This window comes from Planococcus citri, chromosome 3, assembly GCF_950023065.1.
Source record: "Planococcus citri chromosome 3, ihPlaCitr1.1, whole genome shotgun sequence".
NCBI classification, from domain to species: domain Eukaryota; kingdom Metazoa; phylum Arthropoda; class Insecta; order Hemiptera; family Pseudococcidae; genus Planococcus; species Planococcus citri.
Window position 1 is genome coordinate 1,900,448 of NC_088679.1, and position 22,092 is coordinate 1,922,539.

At 34.2% G+C, this 22,092-nt stretch overlaps 2 protein-coding genes across 3 annotated transcripts; one reads left to right on the forward strand and one right to left on the reverse strand.

The window, feature by feature from the left end:
* The first annotated feature begins 454 nt into the window (after nucleotides 1-454).
* On the forward strand, nucleotides 455-21,302 carry LOC135840921 (survival motor neuron protein-like). 2 transcript variants are annotated; one of them, XR_010557807.1, is made up of 9 exons: nucleotides 455-665; nucleotides 736-879; nucleotides 992-1,106; nucleotides 1,180-1,331; nucleotides 1,403-1,642; nucleotides 1,713-1,893; nucleotides 1,974-2,020; nucleotides 2,102-2,394; nucleotides 20,428-21,302. XR_010557807.1 is itself a non-coding variant. In XM_065357677.1 (8 exons), the coding sequence occupies exons 1-7, from the start codon at nucleotides 636-638 to the stop codon at nucleotides 2,015-2,017; spliced, it is 906 nt and encodes a 301-aa protein (XP_065213749.1). In that variant the 5' UTR covers nucleotides 524-635; the 3' UTR covers nucleotides 2,018-2,020; nucleotides 2,102-4,468. The 2 variants fall into 2 exon arrangements, 1 of the variants encoding a protein (XP_065213749.1); XM_065357677.1 differs by lacking the exon at nucleotides 20,428-21,302 and having other exon boundaries at nucleotides 524-665; nucleotides 2,102-4,468.
* Nucleotides 2,015-4,134, reverse strand: LOC135840920 (katanin p60 ATPase-containing subunit A-like 2). The gene is made up of 7 exons (XM_065357676.1): nucleotides 3,997-4,134; nucleotides 3,856-3,923; nucleotides 3,368-3,752; nucleotides 3,130-3,298; nucleotides 2,939-3,051; nucleotides 2,681-2,874; nucleotides 2,015-2,613 (listed from the first exon to the last, which is right to left on the reverse strand). The coding sequence occupies exons 1-7, from the start codon at nucleotides 4,000-4,002 to the stop codon at nucleotides 2,439-2,441; spliced, it is 1,110 nt and encodes a 369-aa protein (XP_065213748.1). The 5' UTR covers nucleotides 4,003-4,134; the 3' UTR covers nucleotides 2,015-2,438.
* Nucleotides 21,303-22,092: the final 790 nt, after the last annotated feature.

Consider the following 22,092-nt stretch of genomic DNA (forward strand, 5'->3'; position numbering starts at 1 on the left):
AAAACGTGATCCGTGATCACAGATCAACTGGGAGACAGGTCACGTTATTTTTCATAGTTTCATAAGTCACCGTTAAAAACGCTGCTGTCGCCGTTCAAGGTTTCATTTTCAAGTTCTGTTCTGTTTTTAATTTTTTTTCTGTGCTTGTCAGTACCATCAGCTTTTTTCGTCGACCGTATATAATGGACGAATAATTCAACGGTGAAAAAATGACAAAATGTGACGGCTAGATTTTGGATGCAGAATCCTGGAAACGTTCTGCTCATGCGCCAAACATGACGCTTACGGTGCTGGTGGAGAGAGAGACGGTTTACTGGTTGAACATGGGCTGAACCAGGGAACCGTCTCTCTCTCCACCAGCACCGCAAGCATCATGTTTGGCGCATGTGCAGAACGTTTCCAGGATTCTGCATCCAAAATGTGGCCGTCATTTCCTGCGATTTGAATTATTCGTCCATTATATACGGTCGACGGCTTTTTTAGTTTTTTTTGGCGGTTGACCAATTTCAACCCAAATTTGGACATTGAACCGGTACAAATTTTGATTAAAAAGTGCCCATCAACCCAGCTTTTTTCGTGGATGTCATATAAATTTCGACGCAACTCTTCGGTTTTCAATTTTTGTCGAAGAAACTATGAATTCTGGCGTATATTGCAGACCAAAGGTGAGTCTCGCATTTTGATATTTTTCAATCATGTTAGTCATGTGTTTGAATGCATACATCTTTATTACAGAGTTCAAACAACGTGCATAACGCGATAATTATAGACAAGTTCAATAAAATATTCGGTAATACAGAATCTAAAGAAAGTATGGAAAACAAATACGACAAAACGGATTCATTAGAACCAACGTCTTGCAGTACGAACCTATCAGAAGTAAGTTTCATTTCTACAATTGTTGTAAAACTTGTTGCAAATAAAACTTTCCCTATCTTCGTATTGTTAATTCAAAATGAAACAATGTGTGTTCTGATTGATGTTTTAACAGGAAGAACAGTGGCAATGCGGTACGAACGTTCGAGCACCATATTCTGAGGATGGTGAACTTTATGAAGCCATTATCGAGAAAATTTTCGACGAGTACGCTATCGTTAGATATTTAGGTATAGTATTTGTTTAGTTATATGACATATTTGTCTGTATATCAGTAACCACGTCAGAATTATGTGCCATCAGGTTATGAGAACGAAGAAGCAGTGAAGTTGAAGGATTTACGACCGAGTTTAGGCGAAGAATCGATTACCGAACAAATTGGAAATTCTAAACTATTTCTTGATGATGAGGAAGAAGAAGAAGATGAAGATGCCGTTGATTTCGAACCGGAAGATGTAAGTACTTCGTAATCTTTACTGTGTGACGTCTGTGTCAATGCAACTAACTAATTGAATCGTTATTTCAGGACGAATGGAAAGTTGGCATGCAATGTCGAGCTTTGTATCAACCGAACGAAGTAGTTTACGAAGCTGTCATTCAAGAAGTAAACTCAAAAGAACGAAAAGCTGTAGTTATCATGTCCGGTTACGGTATCCCTTACGAAGTGAGCTTCGATAATATGTACGAAACGATCCCCGAACTACGTATTAAACAAGAACGAACTGCTAGGACACATTTAGCTTCGAAAATGCCTTCAGCGGATGAGGTACTTGTATTTCATTTAAACCTATAATATAATAAATTAGATCGTGGAGTAATAATTTGATCATTCGTAGATCGTTTCATCCAATATTCCAGATCCGTTGACGAGTTCTGTTCCAAATATAGAAGCTAGATCGAGCTTACCCGGTATGTCCTGTAACGTGGCTAATTGCCAAGGTATGGTGCAGCCTGAAAACGAAAACGATGCGTTAGCTTGTTTACTTTCGTCCAACTATTTGAGCGGTTATTACGCCGGTACTTTTTAATATTTTTATTTCCGTTTTTATTCTATCTGAAATTCCACAAGCGCTAATTTCATTATTATTACTCCTTAGGTTATTTCGATTGTTTGAAGAAGTTACAGAATTTGAAAAAATAAGAGGTATTGTTAAATTTTCTTCTGCAAATACAGCTTTTTTTCTACAACTTATCGCATTTCTTATCTACGAATGTTTTCGTTCAGACTCCCATTTGCGGTATTTATCCAAAACGTGTCGAACCGTGGACCGAAAACTACGCAGGACTTCTTGAAAATCAACATCTTTTATCAACTTCTTCGTTCGAGTGTTCGTCGTATTCGCTGCGCGTGAAAAGAAGCAATCTGTTAATATGTTCGACTATCGCACTTTAGCGACATTACACCTACTTTTATTACGTTCCAGTTCATAGAACACCTCTCGCATCGTGTTCATCGTTAAATTTTTGCATAAATGTTTGACATCGCAACATGAAAAATACTCCACCATCTACCAAACCGTAAGTACACCGTTATCTCCATTAGCGGATTACGTTTGGAAGAATTATTTAATGCGTACCTGAGCCGAAGTATCGTAATTAATATCGCATTCGATCGCGGGATCGTGACTGATTATCTTAGGCAGATAATAACGTATAAGCGATTTTCTAGTTTGTAAATCAGGTACTGGAATCAAAACGTGTTTTTCAAATCGACGGAGCATTGCTTCATCCAAATCCCTACGACAAATTAAGAGTTGTACGTATATTGGATGACTTAGTATCTGAAAAGGTACGATTGACTTACCAGGGCGTGTTCGTCGTGGCTAAAAAAAATACATTTCGTTTGCATCTGCTCAGCGAGTCCAAACCAGTAAATAATTCGGATTTCATTCGTCTCGATGCTTCGTGCTCGTGACTGTTGCGACGCATCGTTAATGCGTCTATCTCATCGATGAAGATGATACTGGGAGCAAAATTTTGAGCCGTTTCGAACAGTACCTGATATATTTAAGATCATGTAGGTGAACATCGATTTTTTTTTTTCAAAATTGTAAATATCAACCTTGATTATCTTTTCCGTATCGCCTCGCCATTTATTTACTATCGAGCTTGCAGATATGTTGTAAAATGAGGCTGAACTTTCAGTGGCTACAGCTCGAGCTAATGATGTTTTACCTTTGAATTGGCATAATGATGTTAAAATGACTCGAATTACGTACATGTCGAGTTTAGGGGGTTTTTATGTGTTAGTACCTGTTCCTGGAGGTCCATAGAGCAAGACTCCTTTCCAAGGTTCTATAATACCGGTAAATAAATGCGGGTATTTAATGGGGTAGATTATGGCTTCCTTCAGTACCTCTTTAACATCATCCAGTCCAATAATTTCATCCCAGCGGGTAGCTGCGGGCTCGATACAGATGTCCTTGAATTTTTTTTAAAAAATCGAGATTTTTTGCGTCCATGTTTAGGGATGTTGAAATTTTTTACTTACTTTAACGATATCGCTGAATTCGCATGTTTCATCAAGTACCCTAAAATCATCGCCTTCTCGCTGGAAATACGCCACTTTTTCCAAAGAATTCATCGTAGATGGTGGAGGAAAAGTGTTGCATATCATGAAATCTAATTCTGCTCCGTGGCGTTGTTTTAATTGATGTGTTTTTCTTAGCTGTTTTTTAACTGGTGACTGATTCGCAGGCGATGAATTCACCTCTTTGGGCTCTGTTCTTTTACACAGCTGTGGATATGTTTGAAATCTGTGATAGTAAAAGGTCTCGAATTCGATCACAATAGTTTCCAAATTGATATTGTCGCAGACAATGTAATCTTTAGCTAGTCTGGCTTCGGATCGTAAACATTGGGCAGTTTCTTTATACCTGAAATACAATAATTATTTTCTTTACTGAGCAAGTTGGCGGAAAAAAAAACTGCAGAACGTGTTCCGAGCTGATGAAATATGAAGAAAATCAGATCCTTAACCCATTATCTATTAAGAAAGTTTCCATCAAGTGTAGAATGTGTTTTTTGCGAAGTGCTCTTTTTCGATCCTGAAATCGCACAAGATATCAGTTTATAATGTGTAGGAAAAAACTACGTTTTGAATTATTTGAGAGTTTTTACCTTCATTTTAGCGAAATATTCCTCTGTGCGTTGATTACCTAGCTGAGGATTACAATGTGATTCATTGAGAATTGCGTTTCATTCAAGTTTTCATGGCGAGAATTGGTGTCGTTGTTGTTATGGTAATTTTTCCAAATAGCTAAAGGTGAATGTAAAGTTTATGTAGTTGCGATGGCAATATTCTTAATGTTTGGAAACTTCTTCACGATTCGCTCCCTATTGATATTGAGTGAACAATAAAATCCTAAACATTGAACGTGTTCGGTCATAATTTATAGATGAGATAAAAAAAATTAATGGTGATTGTGAATGATCAAAGTACCTTTCTCATTTTTTCTGAAAAGTGAGTTATTGATTTAGGTCTTGTATTTGACGTATATTTTTAAAAAATGAAAAAAGTGTGCAATTTATTTGGAACTAGCAGAAATTACTCGTCCTTCGGACGGGTAGAGTAGAGAGTTGATTAGCATTTTGAATAATCATAAAAATGCAAAATTTTGATAAATAAGCTTTCGCCCTCGCTTTGCTCGGGCATATTATTTCATCTTTTTTGACCAAAGTTTGAGTCTTGAGGGTAGGAAAATTGACTTCTTACATCAAAATGATACGTTTTTTCACTTTCGAAGAATTGTAAATTTTCGTCTTTTGAATGCTTTTGCCCTACTGGAGGTAGTAGGCAGAGTCCTGCACGGTATAGTTAAAAGTTATCTGCGTTAGTCGCGTGTCGTGTGCGGTAAGCTACCAAATATAACTCATCCAAAAGCAGTTATATTAGCGTTAGCCTATGCGGATAATTTTGTAGTTAAAATGACTAAACTACCTGCGATTATACCGCGCTCTTATCGGAAATGTAATGTTCGATTCTGTCTTATCTGTTTGATGAGTCACCAAAATGTATTGTTGAGACACCAGAGAACCGAATGCGGTTAACGTATGGTTATTAACCTAACTTACCGCTGGTTGCGCGCGCCGACAAAAGTAACTGCAGTTTGTAACCTGTAGTTAAATTAGCCGATAGCTCCGGCGGTTATCCGGCTATTTTAACTTAACCGTGCAGTACTCTGGTAGTAGGTCAACTAATGGGTAATCATCCCAGCACTGGTTGATCATGCACCCCATGCTCTGGTTATGTTTTATTTTGCAAGTTTACTAAAGAAAAAAACTTACTGTATCCTGACCAGCCTCATTTACTACTTGCTTTGAAGAAACACCTGCAGTTAATGATGAAATGACATTTGCTAATTTTGCTTGTTAGCTTTTTGTACTAGTTCAAACTTGGATAACAAACTTCTATATCTACAGAATAAAAAAACTCACGCATTGAGCGTGAGAAGACCGACTTTTCGTAAAATAAAAATCTTTTACGAACGAATTGATCCACTTTTATTTAAACATTCATTCGCGAACGAACTGATTCGTACAAGTGACTCGTTCGTGAATGAATCGATTCGTATAACTGACTCGTTCGTGAACGAATCGATTTGTACAAGTGACTCGTTCGTGAATGAATCGATTTGCACAAGTGACTCGGTCGTGAACGAATCGATTTGTACAAGTGACTCGTTCGCGAACGAATCGAATCATACAAGTGAATCGTTCGCGAACGAATTCGATTCGTACAAGTGAATCGTTCGTGAACGAATCGATTTGTACAAGTGAATCATTCGTGAACAAATTAATTCATACAAGTGAATCGTTCGCGAACGAATCGATTCATACAAATGATTCGTTCGCGAACGAATTGATTCATTTACTCAATTTTTCATGAATCATTCACGAACGAATTGAATTATTTTTTCTGAATCATTCGCGAACGAATTGACATTTCTTTGTGAATCATTCGCGAACGAATTTATTCATAAATTAAAGATTCGTTGGCGAATGGTTCTTTCAAAAAATTGATCAATTCGTTCATGAATGATTCACAAAAAATCGAGGGTCGTATACTTAATAGGAATCGAGCAAACCTAGTGAGATTTCAAGTTTCATCGAAATCAGTTCAGCCATGTTCTAGGTAATGAGTTTTGAAAAATTCTGAAAAAAATTTTTGTCGCTCGACAAATTTGAAAGCTTTGAGCTTTTGAAAATTTTGTTTTCGATTACGCGCGAAAGCTACGAACTTTTGGATCATGGTACAAGTCTGGAATCATAGGAATGGTGATGGACTTGTGATACTTCAAGTTTCAGAAAAATTAGTTCAGTCGTTACTCAAGGTAATGATTTTTAAGTGAAAAATGTCGAAAAAAAATTTTGTCGCTCGATAAACTTGGAAGCTTTGAACTTTTGGAACTTGATGATGATGGCGAAATCTCCGCTAAGTAGTGTAGTTCTGAAATTTCAAATTTGATCAAAATCGATTCAGCCTTTCAGCCGTTGCTGAGAAATTAAATTTTATGTGTAAATTCACCTCATCACATACGAGTACTTAACTATTTAAGTAAAGACTTGACACACAAATTCATTTAAAATTGAACTTTTAAAAAAATTATTTCTCAGGAATGGCTGAACCGATTTTGATGAAACTTGAAATTTCACAACTAGGCTATTAGACTGACATTTCACCATCACCACCATGTTCCAAAAGTTCGAAGCTTTCGAGTTTATCGAGCGACAAAATTTAAAGAAAAAAAAAGTCGATAAATAATTATCATTACCTAGAAAACGACTGCACCAGTTTTGACAAAACTTGAAATCTCATAAGTTCTCTACCGTTTCTGCAATCGACGACCATCGCCGTAATCCAAAACGTAACAGTTTTCGAGTTAAAGCGTCGACAAATTTAGGTAAGGTAAAGTGGGGTAATTCAGGGGTGCTAACCTTAATTATTTTTATTAAGGTTACGGTTTCACTCCAATTTTTTCGTTGACATTTTTTGGTTTTTGTTTCGGTTTTGGTTTTAAAATTCAAAATTTCAGTTTCGGTTTGGGTTTAGGTTTTATTTACAAAAATTTCGGTTTTGGTTTCAGTTTTCGGTTTTTTTCGGTTTACGTATTTTTTAAAAATTTCTTCAAAATTTCTCAATCTCAAAACACAAAGCGATTTAACAACCCAAAAAGCAACAAGTCAACAACAACAGCCAAGGACCCAATTTGATAGGTTCATTAAATTTATCAATTTCCCCGGATTTCGAGTCTCAAAAGTCAAAAATGTGAAAAAATCCCCCCAAAACAATTGAAAAAACTGAAAAAACCCAAACCGAAAACCGAAAAAAACCGAAATAAATTATATCAGTTTAGGTTTCGGTTTCACTCACTCTGCTTCATTATTATTGTTATGGTTTTTTAGGGTTTTTAAAAAACTTATGAAATTTCGGTTTTTGTTTTCAGTTAGGGTTTGAAAATGGCTAAAATTAGGTTCTTGTTTGGGTTTCGGTTACGGTTTTCGGTTTTTTGCGGTTACGGTTAGCACCCCTGGGGTAATTCCGATGGCAAAATTCAAAATTTTAGCAATTTCTCATTTTTTGGATTTCCTATACATTTTGGGGCAAAAATGTTGTAACAACTTTATTCCTGCATCCTTCAGCTACACATTGACTATATTGAAGAGTGATTTGTGTGAAGGCTTCATACACATAATTGAAAAAACATTTTGGAAGGTTGAGTTATCAGAATTGCCCTAAAAATGGGTAATTCCGATAATGAGTTTTATAAGGAAAGGAATTCTCTCAGGGTAATTCCGAGCCAGTAATGTTGAAATATACCATTTATTGCATATTTAGGTTTTTATTTCATGTAAATTGAATCATTAGAACAAAAATTGAATTTTTTTTACAAATATGCATTTTTGAGGCATAATTTTTGAAAACTAGACCAACTAGAGAAAAATGCCCCGTTTTGAGGATTTTCTTTGATAATTTCGACCCCCTAAAACTATAATACATGAAAACAGAGAAAAAAACATTGCAGGACAATTTTGCTGGGGCTATCGGAATTACCCCGCAGCATGAAAAATGATCGACATGTTTAATAATTCAATGCCACCAAACAAATAATTATAAAAGCAAAATCAAAAGAGGTACTGACACTTTAACACGTATTCATCAAATATCAGCTTCTAAACAGAATTTTTCAACAAGTTTTGAACGATAAAAACGAGTTTCAAAAGTGCACTGTTTTTTGCGGCAAAGGATTTGGGCATTCAGATTTTGAACACTGCACAGACTTGCCAAAACAGAGCAGATGAACCATCTGATCATTAATGGGTGTAGGTTAGCACTAAAACTATCTACTTTCTTCATCATTTGTGCCAAAATGGTTTTTGCAACAAAGCTAGGGCTTGCTATCGGAATTACCCCATATCGGAATTACCCCACTTTACCTTATGATAAAAATCCGCATTGCATGAAATTGCACAAAAACTCATTTAAAAATTCATTTCTCAGGAACCTTTGAACCGATTTTAATCAAACTCAAAATGTCAGCCCTTGGATACTAGCCGGACAATTTGTCACCATCAGAGAGTTTCAAAAGTTCAAAGCTTCCAAGTTTATCGAGTGACAAAATTTTTTTTTGACATTTTTCACTTAAAAATCATTACATTGAGTAACGACTGAACCAATTTTTATGAAACTTGAAGTATCACAAGTCCATCACCATTCCTATGATTTCGCACTTGCACCATGATCCAAAAGTTCGTAGCTTTCTTATGTAATCGAAAACAAAATTGAGCTTTTTCAAATTTTTGGGGGGTGACTTTGCACAAAATTTATTAAAAATTTAATTTCTCAGCAACGGCTGAACCGATTTTGATCAAATTTTAAATGTCACAACTAGGCTACTAGCCGAACATTTTGGCATCATCATCAAGTTCCAAAAGAACGCAGCTTCCAAGTTTATCGAGCGACAAAATTTTTTTTCAAAATTTTTTAAAACTCATTACCTAGAAAACAGCTGAATCGATTTTGATGAAACTTGAAATCCAAGTAGGCCTCTACGATCTCTATAATTTCGCATATTCACCATGATCCATAAGTTTGTAGCTTTCAAATTAAATCAAAAATTCAAAAAAAAAATTGTATATATATATATATATATTTGCTAGCGACCAGACATGTCAACTATGCTTGGCATATATGCAGAAAAGTGAACAAAACTTTAAAATTGGTATAATTTCTGTTCTAAATCATTTATTAAAATTTTATTTGCAGATTCAGTCTAATATTAAAAAAATCTATGTTTTGAAAAAAGTAATCAGATTTTTAGGCTTAATTTTGAAGAAAATTTTTGAAAATGGAGTTAAAGTAATTTGAATTTTGAGAAAGTTAAGACACCAAAAGAAAGCTTAAACAGCATAAAAATTTTTGATGTTTTTAAATTTTCCATAGGCCAATAAAATACTGAAAAATTTCAAGTCAAATTTGTTGTCGTGTACACTCAGGATCGATGTATTTGCATACATCTACACCAGCACATCGCATTCTACTCACTACAAATTGACTATAGACCCTGCGTTCGTCCTCGCGCGTTGATTTCTAAGCCATGCGCCCTCTGGTGGAAGTTTCTGGAAACTCATAGTTGACTTGTATAGTATAATTAACCCATGACTTGTCAACTATAGTTGAGAAGTTGGTCAGTCCACTTGTATAGTAAAATTAACCCATTCAATAGTTGACATGTCTGGATACCAATACCTATATATACACATGAAAAGTGGTATTACGCAGCCCATACTAGATAAACCTCAGACTTTTTGCGGCCCATCTGGACTTTTTGCAGATTTTATGAACTTGGCGTTACATGCACGAGCTATTCGAGTTCCTCACCTCTCTGGAAGCGAATGAAAACATTTTTTTGATGGCGGAAAAAGTCTGGGGAATATCTAAAAAACATACACTTGAGTGGGGAGCCCTCCTTAAAAATTGAATTACAAGCTTAAATATGAGTCTTTCTCCAACCCGATCGAGTATATACCTTCTTTTCATAGCCCAGCAGTGAGCTGCTTTGAGAACACATGAAAAATTCAAGCGCGTCCTTGCTAGTGCAAACCAAACATTGGTCCGCAAAAAGTCAGTGTAATGTCATGGGCTGCGTAATGTATGGGGGCAATCTATATATACAGGGTGTTCCGGCTCGACAGTACCCCCTTATAACCAGTAACTGTACTACCCATTGTGAGTTGATGTATGTATGTTTGCCTACCCTCCAGGCCGCAGGGGCAAAGTTATGAACTTTGAAAAAAAAACTTTTTTCGATTTCGTTCAAAATTTTTCGTCATGCGTCACTCGAAACCCGTTCTAGATAGAAAGTTGCACTCGGCGGCGTTGGATCGCAAATTTTGTGTAGAATTTTTTAATGTGGTCGATGACCTTTGTGGAAGCGAAGGGGAGGGAGTCTGTACGAGTCAATATAATTGAAAAAACATGACCAAAAGTGGTCAGATTTTTTAGTTTTTGTTAAATATCACAAAATTTTTTCCTCTTAATTAAGCTATGATTTTTATTAACAACATAGGACGAGAAAAGTCCGAGCTTTTCAACGCCGCAAACCACAGCCTTCTATCTCAATTAGTTACGGAGTCATGATGATTTAAAGCAGCAAAAAAATCAAGCAAAAAAATCAAATTTTTTGATTTTTTTTGCAATCATTTTTTAATATAAAAAAATCATTATAAATTCGTTTTAACGTAGAGGAAGGCCCGAGACTAGGCCACAGTTGCTCAATTGAATTTTAACGGCTGCTGACACTGATTGCAAAAAAAATCAAATAAAAAAAAATCAAAACATTTGATTTTTTTAACTTGATTTTTTTGCTGCTTTTAAATCATCATGACTCCGTAACTAATTGAGATAGAAGGCTGTGGTTTGCGGCGTTGAAAAGCTCGGACTTTTCTCGTCCTATGTTGTTAATAAAAATCATAGCTTAAGAGGAAAAAATTTTGTGATATTTAACAAAAACTAAAAAATTTGACCACTTTTGGTCATGTTTTTTCAATTATATTGACTCGTACAGACTCCCCTTCACTTCCACAAAGGTCATCGACCACATTAAAAAATTCTACACAAAATTTGCGATCCAACGCCGCCGAGTGCAACTTTCTATCTAGAACGGGTTTCGAGTGATGCATGACGAAAAATTTTGAACAAAATCGAAAAAAGTTTTTTTTTCAAAGTCCATAACTTTGCCCCTGCGGCCTGGAGGGTAGGCAAACATATGTTACCGTTAATGTGTATACTTCAGGTAATATATGAAATAACTAGTTATTTCATACATTAACGAAAAAGTACTTAATACAAGTAAATTGTGCATAGTTCATCTAGGTAATGTATGAAGAATCTAGTTATTGTATGAAATAGCGAGGTGTGATCAGTTAAATCATGAAATGAACGATTAAAAATTAAAGTTTGCCAGACTCGATAGCAAATTTCACGTAGTATTTTTTGATGTGGCTAATAACTGCACCAGATCTTTAAATGAGGGTAAAAAAAATGAAATTTTTGAATTTTTCCAAAGTCTTTGTTCAGCATTGAAAGTGGTGAAGCTTTTTTACAAATTGAGATAGAGAGGGGCGGGTTTGCAGTACCAAAAATTTCACACTTTTTCAATTCAAGGCAACTGATAAAAAGGATATGTCATGAGGAAAATTTTTTTAGGTTTTTCACAAAAACAAAAAAAAATGTCAATTTTTGAACACGTTTTTCCAATTATTTCGTTTGGTACAACTCTTCCTGTTCATCTGGCGCAGCTATTAGCCATATCAAAAAATTCTACAGTGAATTTGCTATCGAGCCCCGCAAACCTCAACACTGTATCTATTACAGTCGCTCAATGGTAAAATGTTGAAAGTAAAGTACAAAATGAAAAAAAAAAAATTTTAGTGGCCAAAAATGTGCCCCTGGGGCTTGGAGGGTGTTCTGTGGCCGGACACCCTGTTCTAGCCTTGAATTAACCTTAATTTTTCACTTTATCGCAGTTCATTCATTGGTTTCACACTTTAACGATACACACCTCGTGTATGTATGAAATAACTAGGTAAAGTTTAGAAAAAATTCAATTTCACACTTTCTCAGGTACTGTATGAAATAACTAGTTATTTCATACATTACCTGGAGTAAACACATTAACGGTAACACATACATACATCAACTCACAATGGGTAGTACAGTTACTGGTTATAAGGTGGTACTGTCGAGCCGGAACACCCTGTATATTTGCTCGCAACCAGACATGTCAACTATGCTTGGCATATATGCAGAAAAGTGAACAAAATTTTAAAATTGGTATGTTCATATATACAAAATAACATTTCAACATTTATTATACTAATGAAACACATTAAGTAAATAGAACATAAGTATAGGGGGTGAAGGATGAGACTGCACAAACGTGTTTTTCAAATGCTGTGAATTATATTTTTAGATAAGCTGGCACCCCCTGACTGGTTGACCATGCACCCCATGCTGAGGTTATGTTTTATTTTGCAAGTTTACCCCTCCCCCCCCCCCAAAAAAACTTACCATATCCTAACCCACCTTAGAATATGTAGTTTCATAAGATAGTCAGTAACAGTCCTGGTTTGTGAATTTTCAAGCTTATTTGTGTAGTCACTTTATCCCCATTCTACAGGGTAAAACAGATGAATTAATGCAATAATCTATCTATGTAAAATATTATACTGAAAACTAAAAAAAAAAACTTACATTATTTTAAATTTCCATATCACATTATACTTAAACACCTTCTCCATGTTACAAGGAAGATAATCCAGTGGAGAGCACCAAAACAAAAACAAAAAAAAAAACTTACCGTATCCTGACTCCTCTTATTGGGTCTGCCACTTATACGATTGTCAGTAACAGTCCCAGCTTGTGAATTGTCATGTGCACGGTTGTATCAATGTATCTGCAACTGTGTTCTAATTTTTTCTACCAGAGGGGAAAGATACCTTTTTAGGCACGTATGGAAACTTCAAAGTTACAGTGCATCATTATGTGAAGGTTGACAATATTAAAGAAATTAACTGTGCCTTTTCATGTCTACGTATGATTACAAAATGTAAATGTGTAGAAGTATATTTTTGAGATTTGAATAATATACGTCTTAGTACCAATTTTCTAGAATATGAAAATATTCTTGTCCTACTAACTAAGTAACAAATACTTTTTCAGTCTTAATTCACAGAGAATAAGTTGTATTACAATTTTTGTAAACAGCATCCTTGAGGAAGCTATTGCTTCTACTCTACCTGTAGTTTGGCATCAGCCCCTAATTGAAGATTCGAATAGTGTCATATGATCGTTGATAACAGTCCCAGCTTGTGAATTTTCAATTAAGTTGTCAAGTCACTTTATTGGCATTCTATAGGGTAACACTAATAAATTAATGCAATAATCAATCTATGTGAAATATTGCACTGACAACAATATGTTTGTTGGGATTGTAAATGTATGTCCAAGTGGTTTGATTATGTAATCAGGTTACTACTCTACAAGAAATGTTTTTGTTAAAGTGATAGGAATAAATGAGAAGGTCAACTACTGGCTAATTATCCAGCACTGGTTGATCATGCACCCCATGCTCAGGATATGTTTAATTTTGCAAGTTTACCAAAAAAAAACTTACCGTATCCTGACCCGCCTCAGAATAGTTTCATAAGATTGTCAGTAACAGTCCTAGTTTATGAATTTTCCATCTCATTTTTTGAGTCACTTTATCCGCATTCTACAGGGTAACACAGATAGGGGAAAGTCGGGTAAGTTGGCGACTGGGCTAAGTTGACGAATTGCAAATATCTGCCACAAAAATGTAGATAGCGGCACCAAATTTTTATATGTGATGCACCTTGTATGTACACAGACCTTGGTGAAGTATATTTTTGAAAAAATCCACGCTAAAAAAAGTAAATGCGGAAAAACGTGTTTTCATATGTGTTGATGTAATTTTCAAGGGATACAAAATAAGGTTTCATGAAAACATTTATTTAAAAAAAGTTATTCTTAGGTGATCAAATCAAATAGGCAAGCATTACGTTCAGTTTGCTGCAAATTCCATGTAATTACATGCAAATTTGAATGAGAAAAAAAAATTCAATTTTTTTTTTTGCGTATCGGGTAAGTTGGCGAATTTGTATTAGTGAATTTTTTCTGTAAGTTCTACAGTTTCATTATGTCGCTAGTTATAAACAAATGACCACTAATAAATATGACAGTAATATCTCCGCAATTGACCCTTAAATTTTGACAAAATCTCAAAAATTGTGTGATCTAGGAGTGAGTTGATTGATTTGGTGGAGGGTAAGTTGGCGAATTACAAATATCTCCCAAAAAAATTTTGATAGCGTTGACAAATTTGTATGCATGATTCATCTCGCATGTACACTTAATGTTTTAATCCTTTTAATGTGTTATCATTCCTTTTCATGACTTTTAGGCACTTTTTTTCAACATTCGCCAACTTGCCTTCGAACATTCGCCAACTTATCCGACATCGCAGGTAAGTTGGCGAATTTGAGTTCTTTTACAATTTTGAAAATTTTGATATGAAAAAAAAAATTTTTGACCTTATTTTGGTGGGATTGAGATAGCTAAAGGTTGGGGCTACCATTTGCTGTCGAAAAATTTGTCGTACGTGTTGTAGAAAATGAGATGCAGTCATCCAAACCTTAAGGTCGTCAACTTACCCGCCTTTCCCCTAAATTACTGTAATAATCAATCTATGTAAAATATTACACTGAGAAGTAAAAAAAAATTACACTATTTTAAATTTCTATGTCACATTATACTTATACATCTTCTCAGTGGTGCATAGAGGATACTCCAGTGGAGAGCACTACAATTCCATCAGATATCTCTGTTCTCTCCATCATAACTGTCAAAACTAAGCAATTTTTTCCACTAGAGGGAAAAGATACCTTTTTAGGCATGTATGGAAACTTCAAAGTTACAGTGCATAATTATGTGAAGGTTGGCAATATAATAGAAATGAACTTGCCCCCTTTTCCTGTCTATAATTACAGATCTAAATCAGTAGAAGTGAATGAAATTAAGATTTGAATAATATGCATCCTGGTACTAATTTTCTGGAATATGAAATATTCTTGTCCTACAAACTAAGTAACTAAAATTTTTTCAGTCTCAATTCACAGAGATGTTGTACAGTGGAATCGCGATAACTAGAACTCTGTTAACTCAAAAACCCCTGTAACTTGAAGGTATGTTTCTTCAACTCCCCATAAGACTTAATGCGAAATTCATTTTATTATCTTGAAAACTACAATAACTCAAAGTTAACTCCTTTCCCTTCAGCTTTGAGTTATCGAGATTCCACTGTATTACCATTTCTTGAGGAAGCCATTGCTTCCACCACTTGTTTGACAGCAGCCCTAACTTGAAGATTGGAATGGTTTTATAAAATTGTCAGTAACAGTCCTGGTTTGTGAATTTTCAATCAGATTTGTGAAATCACTTTATCCGCATTCTATAGTGTAACACAGATAAATTAATTCAATAATCAATCTTATCTATGTAAAATATTATGCCAAAAACTAAAAAAAAACCTGCATTATTTTAAATTTTCATATCACATTATACTCAAACACCTTCTCAATGTTAAGTATAATATGGAAGATAATCCAGTGGAGAGCACAAAAAAAAAACTTACTGTCATATGATTGTCAATAACAGTCCTATCTTTTGAATTTTGAATTATGTTGTCAAGTCACTTTATCAGCATTCTACAGGGTAACACAAATAATTTAATGCAATAATCAATCTATGTGAAATATTGTAACCATGTATTTGAGATTTAGATTTTTTATATATGAATGCTCTTGGGTAATGATCTTTTTCCCTTCCCCCCTTGCCGCTTGTTATCTTTCACTCACAATGTCGTTGTATCCTGCCTCGAGTTCTAATGTCTGATTTCTCTTTTCTCTCTTTTCCTTTACCCAATTAAATCACATCTCCTCCTACGATCCTTTTTACCCCATTTGGTGTGAAAGATACCAATCTGCAAGAGTGAATGTTGTCGTCTTAAATCGAAGATTTAATTAACTGAAATTAGTAAGCTAATTCAATGTTTTAAAATTGAATATTTAATAAAGTTTTTATATGTTGTGATTGATGTAATTTAATTTAAAAACGTCTGATAAAATATACAACAACAATATTACACTGACAACAATATGTTTGTTGGGATTGTAAATGTATTTCCAAGTGGTTTGATTATGTAATCTGGTTACTACTCAACTAAAAATATTTTTGTTGTAGTGATAGGAATAAATGAGACAACACAAAAAAAAAACAACTTTAATTAAAACATAATTTTTTTATATATATATTAAAAAAACACAATTCAAGTCATATTAGAAATGTCAAAGTAATTAAACATAATGATAAGCAGGATTAATGCAGCATACAATCTTGAAACTATTTTTATTTTATAATTTTTTAAAATTTTAATCAAACATCATAGTTAAAATCCTCTGATTCTGAATGAAAAACTATGACCATTTGCGTGGCTTGAAAAATTCTTTCAACTCATAGTCCATTCCTGAAAAGAAAAAAGAAGGTAACCTGGCCAGTGTATGATCAGCAGCCAGTGGTTGATCACACTGCACAAAAAGTGAAAAACAATCAAATAAGTTGGTGTACTTTGTAAGAACATGATTTAGAATAAATCTTTCAACATTGTGTAGAGCTAGTTTCCAAGTACATACACTCAACACACACATTTTAATTCAGTGTGATCAACTACTGGCTGCTGATCATACACTAGTCAGGTTACCTTGACTAATATTTTCGAAACATTGTGAAGTTGAATCAACTTTTTTCCAAGGATCCCTTATGTTTGATTAGTTTCAGTTTTCCCTCACTGAGTTTAAACTTTGAACAACTTACCTTACTTGCCCTTTCACAAGGGGGCAGTGTAGCTAGGTCCTCATCCTCTCACATCCTTTCCTCCAAGCCATTCAACTGTGTGATAATGATAATAACGGTTCTGGCATTTGTATTGTCGATTACATTGAAGTACTCTTGTAGAGAAAACAAAATAAAAGCAAAGAAATCACTCACGAATTATTAATATTACATTAATTTTAATTAATTACATTACAAATTACAAAAACTTACATCATTTTCAGTTGCAGTGTTTGTGTTTTCTTCATCCGTTACATAAAAATATAGCCAATATAGGATACAAAAACAAACTTTATAAAATAAGGTATTCATACCTTCTTGAAAATAGTCAATAAAATTGAATTCTGTCATGATTTTGATTTTTGAATACTATGAATAAGAAGTAATTGGACTCCTTAGTTTTGGTTCATCCTTTACCTAACACTGGGTGAGCCCACGGCAGAAGTATCTTTGTTTGGTGTTGGTCGACCATCAGTATCGTTTCTAAACCGTTCGAACAGAACACCACTGATAAAACCAACATAAATGACCAAGTGCTTGCTGTCACACCATGTGTGACGCTGGTCTGATTACTAACCCTGAGCGCGTCACATATGCTGTGTTGTCAGGAGCAAAAGGGTTAAGGAAGCCATTGCTTCTAATTGAAGATTTGATGTCAATAATAGTCCTAGCTTTTATATTGTCAATTATGTTGTCAAGCCACTTTATTGGCATTCTACAGGGTAACACAAATAAATTAATGCAATAATCAATCTATGTGAAATATAACACTGACTACAATATGTTTGTTGGGATTGTTAATGTACTTTCAAGTGGTTTGATTATGTAATCAGGTTACTACACTACAAAAAATGTTTTTGTTATAGTGATAGGAATAAATGAGACTATACAAAAAAAATCAACTTTAATTGAAACGTAATTATATAAAAAAAAATAAATAAATCAAGTCATATTAGAAATTTCAAAGTAATTAAACATAATGATAAGCAGGATTAATGCAGCATATAATCTTAAAACTATTTTTATTTTATAATTGTTTTAAATTTTAATTTAACATCATAGTTGGAATCCTCTGAGCGGAATTAGAATAAATCTTTCAACATCTTGTAGAGCTAATTTCCAAGTACACCCAACACACATTTTAATTCAGTGTGATCAACTACAGGCTGCTGATCATATACTAGTCAGGTTACCTTGACTGATATTTTTGAAACATTGTGCAGTTATATCAACTTTTTTTCAAGGATCCTTTATGTTTGATCAGTTTCAGTTTTCCCTCACTGGTCTGAGTTTAAACTGTAAACAACTCACTTGCCCTTTCACAAGGGGGCAGTGTAGCTAGGTCCTCATCCTAGCGCATGAGTGTTGCCTGTGGCCATCCAGTTATATTATAAAACGAGGTGAAGTCCTGTCAATAAAACAAAATATGAATTATATAAACAATGAAATCATAAGCTCACTGTTTGAATAAGAATCAACATTCTCTCGCTGCAAACGTCCATTCTCTTGCTGCAAACATCCATTCTCTTGCACTAAATCTGCATTTCTCTGAGCTAGGTCTCCACATAGCACTATGACCTGTGCCTGCAATCTTATTATCAGATCTGGTTGGTGTTTAAGGTTTTCTGCCATGTAGCTGGTGTGAATTAATCTGAATTATTGCAAAAATAAACGGAACCTAATCTGTTTTCTGTCTTTGTGTGCATCAATTAATATCGATAAAAACCACATTACCACAGTTGAAAATATAGGTAAACATGACTGTTTCTGAAGCAATGGTGTTGACACCTTGTTCAAAATAGTCCCAATCAAATTTGCATATAATTTATAAATTTGTTGATGAAGCCAAGAGCCAAGATATAGCACAAAGACACTAGATACTGAGTTGAATTTTTTACTAGAGCATGGGGGGATATGTACAAGCTAATTTTGTTGTACCCTATGGAAGTAGTTTCCTACATGAAACCTTACAAAGGATATGTGTGACACTTGATCTAAGAGTAGCAGAAATCAAACATTTCAGACTTGTGTTTAGGTGCACATTATACGGGCACTTCAGTATTATTCTTAAAATGCGATTGATCTTAATTCTGATTTTTCCATCTTCGGGAAATTTGAATCTTAACTATTAATTCATAACAGTATACTTCTTACAAAAATATTAATTACATCATTGTACATATATTGAAAATTTCCATTGTTTGGCAGGTGAACTTGGTGATTAAGTTGTTCAAACTCTGCTCTGAAAAAATAAACCTCAGTTCTCAAGTCTCTTAATCCCCAAAAACTTGTTTCAAATTTAAATAAAGCAATTGCTCTGAAGTATTCATCACATAAGTTGAAACAAAAGTGAATACAAAATAGAATGATCATTCTTATCAAAAAATTTAAATCAATGATATCAATGGTTGCAGTACTTGAAATCGCATATGAAAATTTTTAATGTTTCAAAGCATCCATTATGCCACTTCACTAAATTTGTATCAATGTAGGTATTTGTATTGGTGATGTTTGTATTATGCATTCATCTGAAAGTTGATTGTGAATTTTTAGTGATTGTTGACAATATATAGTTTAAGATTGTTCATTAGAGTTACACTACTTTGAGTAAGCTTGTTTATCATAGCACCTTTTTCCAATCGCGTTTCTAGTTAATATAAGAAATATGATAATTATGAAGTTAATCATTTTATCCTATGGTGTATACAGATGTGATCATTCAAATTAATATCCAAACACCTCATCTTGTCTATTTGGAAATAAATTTTACATATGGGAACTATACTGTTCATGTTTTTTTTTCTTGTATTGAATTATTAACTAAATGGTATGAGTACTGAAGTATATGCTGGGCCATCAGGCATCACAACCTCACTTATGTTTTGAAGTGCTGGTTCAGGTCGGCTCATTTTGAAGGCTGTGGCAGCTAGTGGGAAATTGCCATTCTAGCAATTCTAAAGTTGATGGTACAGTTTGGTTCAAATGGTAAGTTCTAGATTAGTGAGCATGAAATTTTAGCAATAGTCTGGTATTATTGTGAAGATTGAACCAGAACTATATCAGACCATTTCAAATTACGAAGAATATGTTGAATGTGATTTGACAGTCACGAATGATGATAAAAGTAAATTAGGATAAATTAGTTCTCCACAGTTGGTAGTAGGTAGATTATTACATGCACCTTCATCTAGGGTCAACTGCATGAAATACTTCTCATCAATGACTGTTGGGTATTTGCACGGAATTCAGAGCTATTTAGAATTTTTTAGCATTTACCTATGGATATTTACGACTGATCATCTCATTGGTTGGGTTTTTACTCATATGTACAACTAGATACTTAGGAAATGTAAAAGGAAATGCAGTGATCAACTTCATAGAAAAACTCTACACCTAGTGCAACACAGGCACTGTAGAAGTTGTGGTCAGTGAAATGTTGGGATGTCTTGTGAAGCCTTAAGTACTTGTTTCTAAATTCTGATAATTATTTGAATGTTTCAGGATTGTGATACCTAAGTTTATAGGTATTTCATGTTGTTTATGTATGTTTTTAATTTTAGTAATTGACCTGAATGTTTCAGGATTGTGATGCAATGTGATTCCAGATCCTGTCAGAGTAGGCATCTGTCCAGATGTGCAGTTCTGAAGAATGTCCATGGAAATTTTCTTTGAATTCTGAGTAACTGCAGAGTATTGGTCTTGAGATGAAGAATTGTTGAAAATTTGTTGAAATAAGGATGAATAATGGCTTGATTTGCAAAAGATTTTAGTTTTGGCATTCTTGAAAAATTTCTTATTTTGGTGATATAAACTTCTTTCATTTCTGAATGGCCTCCTTTGTATTCACTGTAGCACTGTAACATGCACATAATCAATTTTTCTGTTTACATTTTTCTTACCTATGTAATACTCATTGTTGATCATATTTTTTAAAAATCAATTACGTTTCTTGTGCTCCACAATTCCAAAAAATGGGCTTCCCTCGTTTTTCAACTGCAGAAGATTGTTTTTGTTAAAAATACAAAGCAAAATACGTATTATTGTATGTGGCTCATTTTGCTTGTAATGTTTTCCCAATTTGTAAAATGATTGAGGGAGAATTTTTTAAACCTGGTTATGAGTTTATGGTGTATGTACTATGTACCTATGTTTACTATGTACTTACTCGATGATTTTGTTTTTAAAATTAGAGTAAGGAATGTGATCTCTTAAAGATGTGTAACTTCTGAATTAAATTCATCATTTTTCTCCATTAAATCATATCTACATGCAGGAATTAATTTATGCATCTCATGCTCTTTTAGGCTTTGTAATAATAATTGATTTGTTTCTTGTATTGTCCATTTTTTTAATTTATTGAACACTTGAAAGAAACTTAAGATATTCTTTAGCACTTGTCATTTCATAATTAATCGATGATTGCTGGAAATAATAAAATGGGAGTTATGACTAAGAATTCATTTATTTTGATTTCATTTCATTTCAGACACAGAGAATACATTTCCAGCATTACTTTAGCAACAAAGCTTGAAGCTTTTTATTGAAAAGTGGAAGATTGCCTCAATTGAGAGCTACTAAATTGCTAATACATATGAGGAGTCGATTTTTACTAAATAGATATCGCTGAGTTGAATACCTCATTTGTTTCATTCCACGTCGCATTTCTAACCCTGAAAGCTCAACTTTATTGTCTAAAGCTTCATTGTCAGGGAAACATTGAACTTTTTGGCGAAACCAATACCACAAATGGATTCACCATTTTGAAAGACACCACCAACGACATCTCGTACATTCCCATAAGCTCATTAAAGCTCGTTGCAGATGTGGACTTTAAGGAGCAAACATAAACTTTTAATAATGAGCTTTTCACACAAATTTTAGGCTGTACAGACTACAGAGTATAAGGATACGATTATTACTACATGAGCATCGCTGATCACGTCAAGCTCGTTTATTTTAATCGTTCGAGCTTTCTTCTACCTTTAGGTTCAAATTTTATGAAAAAAGCTATTTGAGCTTTTCGGCAGAACCAACACTGGAAACGAATTCGCCATACCCTAAAACCCCCTCATTCGTTCAGTTCGTACAGCCTAAAAAGCTCTCTGAAGCTCGCAAAATTGATTCGAAAGTTCAAGTATTAGGAGTATCGAACCGCCAAATACTATCTATTCTCCTAATGAAATTGGTCTCATTTAGCATCTTTTATACTCGAAGATGATCAAAATTGGAAAATTTGTACTTTTTCA